The 10108-nt window shown below is 44.1% G+C and overlaps 1 protein-coding gene across 1 annotated transcript; it reads right to left on the minus strand.

The window, feature by feature from the left end:
• Nucleotides 1–5029: 5029 nt before the first annotated feature.
• LOC113242635 (olfactory receptor 24) lies at nt 5030–5971 on the minus strand. The gene has a single exon (XM_026480769.3). The coding sequence runs from the start codon at nt 5969–5971 to the stop codon at nt 5030–5032; it is 942 nt and encodes a 313-aa protein (XP_026336554.1).
• Between the last annotated feature and the right edge of the window lie 4137 nt (nt 5972–10108).

A 10108-nucleotide genomic window follows, 5' to 3' on the forward strand; every position in this document is an offset into this window, starting at 1 on the left:
ACTATGTATGGTGACAGAGGTGAACTAGACCTACGGTGGTGATCATTTTGCAATATACACGAATATTGTATCACGTAGGACACCTGAAACTAACAAGAAGCTCTAAGTCAATTATGCATTGATACAGAAATAATAAAAACACCCTACAATCCTGTCCGTACAAAACTTGCATATGAATGCTTATAGCAGCATTATTCATAACAGCCAAAAAGTGGAAACAATGTGGAAAAAACCCAAATGCTCATCCACTGATGAATGGATACACAAAATGTGGTATCTCTGCGTGTATATCCCATACGTGGGGGGATATTCTTTGGCCACATAAAGGAACGAGGCGCTGATTAATGCTCCAACATGGATGAACCTTGAAAACTATGCTTGGTGAAAGGAGCCCGTCACACACCCTCTATTCCATCTCTGAAAAATGTCCAGAATCAGCAAAGCCACAGAAGCAAAAAATAGATTAGCGGTTGTTTAGGGCTGGGGGTTAAGGAGTAGGGGTGAAATGGGGTACGAGGACTGCCATTAAGTACGGGATTTCTTTTGGGGGAATGAACATGTTTTTAAAAGTGATCGTGGTGACGGTTGCACAGCTCTGTGAACATACTGAAAACCGCTAAATTGTATATTTTTTAATTGTGTGGTTTAAATGCGGGAATGTATGCTATATGAATTGTATCTCAATAAAGCTGTAAAGAGAAAACGACCTCATACCCCTCTACCCTTACCCGTATTTTGTTCTTCAAAAAAACGTGACCTCACATCCTCCTCGGGGTGCTTCTTCATTATATTCACGGACTCTGACACTTGAATGTTAGCTCCTGTAGGGCAGAGACTGGCCGTCCCCCAATTAATTCATCATCTCCCCAGGCCTGAGACTTGTCAGGAACATCACAGGCACCCAGTGAATATCTCTGAAGGGAAGGCTGAGGGTCCCGAACACCCAGCTGCTCTGTCAGTATTGTCTCTGCACCTGCCCCTTGGCCTTCTCCACATCCTGCCTGGGTCCCGCCCCTCCCATGAAGTGGACACGACATCCCACCTGTCCCAAGGTCGCCTCTGGACTTGAGACTCCGTACACGGATGCTGTTGTTTTAGTCTTAATCACGATTGCAGTACCTCCCCCCCCTCCCCCACCACCTCTGTCTCACCCTACCTGGGCCGCGTGGCCCCCCCCCCCCCATTTGGATCCCAGACAACCCCAGTCTGGATGGGGTGGGGAAAGAGAGCACAGATTCAGGGAGTCCTGGGGTGGGGTGGACAGGGGATTTGAACCCTGAAGGCCAATCTCCTAATGCGCCCCGACTTGGGATGCCCTCGGGAAGCTGCAGGTTTGTGGCTCCCCCGCGGTGACGGGGCTGAGGCGGAGGTAGGGTCAGGAACCGGGATTAGCAGAAGGTCTGTGCCTGGTGCACAGAGGCTCCCTGTAAATTCTGTTCCTGCAGCGGGTGAGTGAGGCTCCCCGCTAGGTGTCTCTGCTGCCCCCGTGTGTCGTAAACTGGAACTGCATGGTTTCAGAGTGTGCAGCCCAGGGCAACACCGGCATCGAGAAGGCCGCCAACACCCCGGGAACTGTGGGTCAGTCGCCTGAGAAGGCAGCAGCTGGGAGGATGGTGGTGTCCCTCTCAGTCTCTCCCTTCCGTCTCTGTCTCCCCCAGTCCCTTTCACTCTCCCTCTCTGTCTCTCTCTCCCTGTCTCCCTCTGTCTCTGTGTCTCAATCTCTCTCCCTCTCTCTGTCTCTGTCTCTCTCCCTCTGTGTCTCTGTGTCTCTCCCTCTTTCTCTCTGTTTCCGTGTCTCTGTGTCTGTCTCTCTGTCTTGTCTCTCTCTGTCTCTCTCTCTTTTCCTCCCTCGCTGTCTCTGTCCCTCTCTGTCTCTCTCTCTCTCCCTCTGCCTCTCTGTCTCTCTCTCCCTCTCCCTCTGTCTCTCTCTTCCTCCCTCTCTGTGTCTGTTCCTCTCCCTCTGTCTCTTTGTCTCTGTCCCTCTCTCTGTCTCTGTCACTCTGTTTCTCTCTCCCTCTGTCTCTGTTCCTCTCTCTCTCTGTCTCTCTCCGTCTCTTTGTCTCTGTCCCTCTCTCTGTCTCTGTCACTCTGTCTCTCTCTCCCTCTGTCTGTGTTCCTCTCTCTGTCTGTCTCCGTCTCTTTGTCTCTGTCCCTCTCTCTGTCTCTGTCACTCTGTCTCTCTGTCTCTCTCTGTCTCTGTCCCTCTCTCCGTCTCTGTCCCTCTCTCCGTCTCTGTCTCTCTCTCCGACTTTGTCCCTCTCTCTCTCCTGCCCCACTACGGAGACAGCCATATGTCCAGGAACTGCTGTCTTTGCTCGGTGAAGAACTGAGATGTGCCCAGAGAGAGGGTGGAACCAGGCTCCTGCCCGAGGGACGACAGGGCCTGACCACAGTGCCCGCAGACGTGGTCACTGCCGCCCGATCAGAGGCTCTGAGCCAAGTCACGGAGCTGAGCCGCTCCCAGTTTCCTGACCCACAGAAACCGTGAGATAATAACTGTCGGTTGTTTCAAGCCAAGTTATATGTAGGGTTTATGCTGCTTGCAGGATTTTGTTCCTGCAAATCTAAATTATAAATATATAAATTATAATTATAACGAATCTAAATATATTTTTAAAACGTGGACAACTCCTTAACACTTAAATACTGACTTGTTCCTGGCTTTGCATGCCTGGTTCCCTTCTCCTGACTCTCCGTTCCCACCTCCTTCATAGGAAGACTTTCTTCTTGGCCTGATTAGGTCTCAGCTCACAAGTCGTCTTACTGGAGACCAACTGCTCTCGGAAATGCCCACATTAAAATACCTCCCTCCACCTGTCTCTGTCACATATTCTCCATTATCATTATACCTTTGAAGTCCCTCTCACCACTGGTAATTATCTGACATACTGATTATTTCTTTGTTTGTTGTTTTCCCTGCTGAAATGAAAATGGTTGCTTTATTATCCCAGTGCTTAATTTTATTTTTGAAAAAATTACTATCAGTAAAATTAACTTCTTTTTTCTGCTGTCTAGTCCTTGGAATTTTATCCCATGTATATAGATTTGTGGGATCTGGGGAGATAGAGCATTTAAATTTTTTAGTACCTTCGAAGTCATTGCTCTAACAGGATACGGAACAGTTCCACTCCCCAGAAAATTCCTTGGTACGAAAGCTTGTAGTCATAGGAAAGGGCTTTTTTCCCCTCTCTCTCTTGCTTACGGCTCTATTGCCAGTGTTGAGAATATTAGCTGGCAAAAAGGACACTTGGTAAATATTTGTTGAATTAATTAATTAAACATTTATCGATGCCAGCAAATGTTGGAAGTTGATATTGCAGGGCTCCCGGGACAGATCTCTCCTGGAGATGAGACCTTCGCTTTTTAACACAAAACAAGACAGAGATAGTTTGGCTGACAGGCTCTTAAGAGATTTTTATTGGCACCAGGCATCCCCCATTGCATTGCCTCCCCCAACCATCACTGTAACTACTCGCACACATATGGCAGGGGGACCTACCAGGAGAAAGCTGTGGTTCAGCTATCGGCTGAGTTTTGGTTGTTCCAAAAAAGCCCGGACCAGATGATGGGTTCCCTACAGCAAACTCCACTATTCTTAAGTTCTGGGTTCTATTCACCAGAGTATCCCCAGAAAGCAACCCCTTTCCAGCCTACAACAGGGCCAGGTCTGGAGGTCTGTTTGTTCAACGGAGAAAGTCTCATTTAATTCTCTCGGAAGGAAAGTAACATAAGCAAACTGGAGGTACAAATTGTTCAAAGCCATTCTGCTTAAGATGATGTCAGCTCCTTAGCACCGTTTGAAAAATTCTGGCCCCATTCACTGCTCATTCAGCCCAGAAATAGAGCCCAAACCCACTGCTCATTCCATTTGGGTTGTGAATCTCCAGATAAACATTAGAATGACTTCACAATACACACAGATGAGATGCATTGCTCTCCTGGGGGCTAGAGAATGAGGAAATGAGACAGTGGAGTAGAACAGGGGAGGAGACACAAGGAAAACCTACAAGTAACTCTCATCTCTGTTGTTACTACTCACATGAATTCCACAGGCACATATGGCGACTGAGACCTGCCGCGGCTTCTCCTTCTGGCTTACACATTCGAGATTCAACGGATTGGTATTTTCCTCTTTGGCTACAAAGACTTATACCATCAAGTGAGTCCTCATTTTCCTAGTGCATGGTCTCAACATCTTTCTCCCCGTGCCTTGTACAAATTTCATCTAGCACACGCCATCCTGCTCCCCCCAGAAGACAGAATAGGAGTGGGGGTGCATGATGCAACTACATGCTCCCTGACTTTGGTCCCTGGAAGTCAATGAACCATCTGGTTCTCAGGAAAAAGCCAAACTCTTGAGTTGGTCCCAAAGTCCTTCTTGACCTGGCATTCTCCAAGTCATTCGCCATAAATGGATTTTTCACTTCACAAATGCATCCTTCTCTCTCTGTCTCTTGCTCTCTGACCTTTTCATATACTGGTTTTCTCTCTTTTTTTATACTCTTTCTCCTCATATTTGCCTGAAAAGCATCATCTTATCCTTTGAGGTTTAGAATCATCTCTTCCAGGAAGCCTTCCCTGATTGCCCTTCCAGATTCTGTAGGGTGTTCCTACTCTATCCTATCCTGGCCCTCACGTGCATATTTCATCCAGTCTCTTCTCCCACATTCAACTGTAAACTCTACACAATAGGGACCTTGTGTCTCCTGCTCGCCACTCCCTGGTCAGCACTTACAGCAAGCCCAGAATACGAACTCCATAAGTATTTGTTGAGAGCTAACTGGATTTTGAACCAGGATAAATCCAATCTGATCTTTCTGGGAAGACAGCATCAGACATACCCAAAAGGACCCTGACTGGTCCAAGTGATTGAGAAAATAGTAACAGGGCCATCTTGAGATTTCCTTTTAAACTTCCGCAACTCAAAATCCAAAGTGGCTACTCTCCCACACCATGCAATTCCATTCTTTTGCCCAAGACCTTAGATGTTGAGATCCGACTTTCCAGAAGTTTTCAGATGTCCTTGTGGTCAGGAAGATGAAGTAATTTTTCTGTTGACAAGCTTCCTCAGGGCGCCCTTCAGATCCCGGTTCCTCAGGCTGTAGATAAAGGGGTTCAGCAGGGGGGTGACTGCCGTGTACATCACAGCAGAGGCTGTCTCCTTCACAGCTGTGCGCACAGAGGAAGGACACAAATAGACCCCAATGGTGGTCCCATAGAAGAGAGCAACCACAGACAGATGGGAGCTGCAGGTGGAAAAGGCTTTCTTCCTGCCCCCTGCAGAGGGGACCTTCATGATGGCCACAATGATGCAAGCATAGGAGGCCAGGATGCAGAGGAAAGGTGTGGCTATCACCATCCCGGCCACGATGAGCACAAAGATCTTGTTCACAGAGGTGTCAGTGCAAGAAAGCCTGAGAAGAGGAGTGAGGTCACAGAAGTAGTGAGGAATCTTGTTGTTCCCACAGAAAACCAGGCGCACCATCAAGAGGATATGAGTGAGGGAGATGAAGCAGGAAAACACCCATGGGCCACCAGCCAGCAGGCCACAGAGGCGTGGGCTCATGATGGTGGTGTAGTGTAAGGGGTGACAGATAGCCACAAACCTGTCATAAGCCATCACAGCAATCAAGACACTGTCCATAATGCCAAAGAAATGGAAGAAGTACATCTGGGTCAGGCAACAGGGATAGGAGATTGACTTGCTCCTGATCTGGATGCTGACCAGCATCTTGGGGACTGTGTTGGTGGCCAGACCAAAATCAACCAAGGAGAGATTGGCCAGGAAGAAGTACATGGGGGTGTGGAGGTGGGAGTCGGAGCTGATGGCCAGGATGATAAGCAGGTTCCCCACTACCGTGACCACATACATGCAGAGGAACAGAGCAAAGAGGAGGGTCTCCTGCTCTGGATTTTCCGAAAGCCCCAGGAGGATGAATTCGGATGCACTGGTTTGGTTCCTTGGTTCCATGGGTAATATTCCTCTGGAAGTATTGAAAGGGAGACGTTACAGGAACGCTACAGAGTTGATTCTGGAAGATCAGATGAGATTACAACCAATTTCCCATCCAGACTAAGTATAACACCTGTTTATATACGGGTTACATCTTGAAATATTGCGGAAGCATTTACAGCAACTCATGTCAAGGTTTGGTAGTAGGACCCTCCTATGAGTATTCCCATTTCAGAAAAATATTGAGAGAGTTTTCCATGCAAGAAAACTTACTGAAAACAAAACAAAACAAAACACTAAGGGATTTACTTCAGGATAAAACAAATTGAATTAAAAATAAGCAATATCCAGGAAGCAATGAACACCCAAGTAACCTGATTATATGTAGAAAAAAATAAACAAAATGCTGAGTTTTAAAATAATAATAACTCACATAAACAAGATAGATTAAGACACCAGGGAACAATTATACGTACTACAGGAAGAGGAATTAGAATAAGTTGAAAGTTTCTTGCACTGAGTTGTGGGAGAATAGAAATGTATTGAGTATTTTGGACTTTCCACATGACTAAAGTTTGGGTGTAACCACAAAATAATGGACATAGAATTTGTAACTTGTAAATTATAGTAGGTTTGTTATAGAACTAAAGAGATTTTGGTCGAACCAGTTTAAGTCAGGAAAGGAAATATAAAGAAGCAAAGAAAAATCACAAAATATATGGGTGATTCCGACAAATGTTTAAGTGGCTTTAACTAATCTTTAAAAACAGAGACTCTCAGATTGGACAAAGGAACAAAATTCTGGAACTTGTGTGTGCAACAGATATGCCTAAAGTGTAATGACATGGAAAGTTTGACCATCAGGAAATAATAAAGGTATATCAAGAAATACTAACCAGGGGTGCCTGGGTGGCACAGTTGTTAAGTGTCTGCCTTTGGCTCAGGGCGTGATCCTGGCGTTCTGGGATCGAGCCCCACATCAGGCTTCTCCACTAGGAGCCTGCTTCTTCCTCTCCCACTCCCCCTGCTTGTGTTCCCTCTCTCGCTGTCAAATAAATAAATAAATAAAATCTTAAAAAAAAAATACTAACCAAAATGGAGATGAACAGCTTATGTTAGGCTATGTGCTGCTGAAGCAAGCTGGAAGACGGGCAGCTTGTCAATATCGGATGAGTCATACTTAAGGTAGAGGCATGGAAAGGGATAAGGAAAGTCATTATATCATAATAAAAGGAAAATTCACCAGAAAAAGAAAAAAAAATCAAACAGCTACTAATATGCATTTAATAGCACAGGCTTACAATATATAAAGAAAAAACTAACAGAACTGTAAGGAAAACATGATAAATCACATCATTTTAGGGGATTTTATCGTATCTTTTTTAGTAGTTGAGACACCGGGGATGGAGGGTTGCAAATTTTTAGTAAGGGTATAGAAAATCTGAGTAACACAATTAACCAGCTTGATTTGAGCATTACATGAAATTATCAGAGAATCCACATGTTTTTCAAGGACACATATCTCCAAAAATCAGCAAAGGTTAATATCAAAGAATACATATCGAACAGAGCATGTTTTCTGATCATGATGTAGTCAAATTAGAAATCAATAACAAAAGATAATCAGCCTCTTCCTATATGTTTGGAACTTTTAAAAGCACATTTAAAAATAATGTATGCATCAAAGCAGACATCATCATTGAAACCAGGAATATTTATACTTTTTAAAAAACCTATCCATCTTTCTATTTATCACTTATCTATCTATCTATCTATCTATCTATCTATCTATCTATCTATCGTCTATCTATCTATCATCTATCTATCTATCATCTATCTACCTATGTAGATATATAGGTATAGATATACACAATGTAATATTATGAGCCTTTTAAAGGATGACATCTTGCCATTTGCAACAACATGGGTGGACCTAGAGGGTAGAATGCTAAGTGAAATCAGACAGAGAAAGACAAATGCCATATGATTTCACTCATGTGTGGAATCTAAAAAAACAAATGGACAAACAAAAAACAGAATCAGACCTATAAATACAGAGAACAAACTGATGGTTGCCAGAGGGAGGGGGTGGGAGGATGGGCAAAATGGGTGAAGGGGAGTGGGAGATACAGGCTTTCAGGGAATGAATGAAGTCACAGGAATAAAAGGCACAGCATAGGGAACACAGTCAATGATGTCATAGTGTTGCATGGTGACAGATGGTGGCTGGACCTGTGGTGAGAATAACATAATGTCTAGAGAAGTCGAATCCCTAGATTGGACACCTGAAACTAGTGTAACACTGTGTCAACTATACTCAAAAAGAAGCAACCCCCAAAACAAAAAAACTTACCTAAACCAAGGAGGTGCAGGTAAACCAGTATGTAGAAGCAAATTCATGTTCTTAAATGCGTAATTTAGAAAACAGAGCTTGAAACTTTAGAACTACTGAAGGTCCTAAGAGAAGACTTCCACAATTAGATTACATGATCATGCTCGCTCAGTTCATATTCCTGTTTCCCTTTAGTGATGACTTACTGGGTGATGTCATGGAGACGGCAGGACAGTTTTCCATCTTCCCTGCAAAAAAACACCAAGTTTGACAATTATCCATCAACCAGAGTATGTGTGTAGGAGTCCGGGGTCCAGTGGAGAAGTTCCAGCACACAGCTAGAGCAAAAACAACCTGAGATTTGATACTTTGAAGAGGTAAGAGGAACAGCTTCACTGCAGCCATGGTCACACTTCCCCAAAGCAGCACAGCTCAGTGCCCAGAAGACACCCTCAGCCCTTGATTTTTCCAAAGGGGTAAAGTGAGAGCTTTTGAGTGTTTGACTCCCCCAGCTGTGCAGGAGGCTGCCAAAGGGACCCACTTCCTTCTCACCCCATGCACAACACTGAGGGGAGCTACGTGACTGAGGGCAGGGAAAGGCTGGGAGCCTCTCCAACTATGAGGAATTGAGAGAAAACACACAAACTTGAGCATTTCAGGGCACCACCCCAGGGAAAGCAAACTGGAGGCTGTCAGCCTCTGGCCTGGCTTTGCAGGATCAAGAGAAGGTATACAGTCTTAAGAATGCCCCCTCCCCATGGGGACAAGAAGTATGGAGCAGGTGTATTCATTGAAAAGGTCTAAAAATCCATTGAAAAACCTAAGAACCCCTAGAAGGGCTAACAGAGGGATTTTTACCCCAAAGCCAGTCAGGAAAGACTGAAGGAGGTAACTGCTTCTTCGAATGTGAAAACATCAATGCATGATTTCAGGGAACATTAAAAATCAACAAAACATGACACAACCAAATGATGCAATAATTTTCTAGTAACTTACCCTTAAGAAATACAGATCTATGATCTGCCTGATGAAGAATTCAGAATAGATGTTTTAAGGACACTCAACAAGCTACAAGAAAACACGGAAAGGGGGCACCTGGGTGGCTCGGTCGGTTTTGTCTGACTCTTGATCTCAGCTCAGTTCTTGATCTCAGGGTCGCGAGTTCAAGCCCCACATTGGGCTTCACGCTGGGCATGGGGCCTACTTAAAAACACAAACAAACAAACAAAAACACAGAAAGATAACACAATGAAATCAGAAAAGAAATACATGCACATGATCTTATATATAGAAATCCCTAAAAACTCCACACACTCACACACACACACACACACATGCACACACACAAACACACACATAAATGGTTAGAACTGATAAATGACTCAGTGAAGCTGCAGGATATGAAATCAAGACATAAAAATCAGTTGCATTTCTATACACTAACAATGATCTGAAAAAGAAAGAAAACAATCCCATTTACAATTGCACCTAAACAATAAAACACTCAGGAATAAATTTAACCAAAAAGATAAAAGATCTGTAAACCAAAAATTAAAACACCGATGAAGGAAATTGAAGAAGACACAAATAAATGGAGAGACATTCTGTTACACCAATTGGAATAATTAATATTGTGAAAATGTTCCTTCTACTCAGAGTGACCTATGGATGCAATGTAATCGCTATCAAAATTCCAATGACATTTTTCACAGAAATAGAGGACATGGTCTTAATATTTGTATGGAACCACAAAAAACCCCCAAAAGCCAAAGCAATCTTGAGAAAGAACAAAGCTGGAGGCATCACAGTTCCTGATTTCAGCT

This window comes from Ursus arctos, unplaced genomic scaffold (assembly GCF_023065955.2).
Source record: "Ursus arctos isolate Adak ecotype North America unplaced genomic scaffold, UrsArc2.0 scaffold_14, whole genome shotgun sequence".
Classification (NCBI taxonomy): Eukaryota; Metazoa; Chordata; class Mammalia; order Carnivora; family Ursidae; genus Ursus; species Ursus arctos.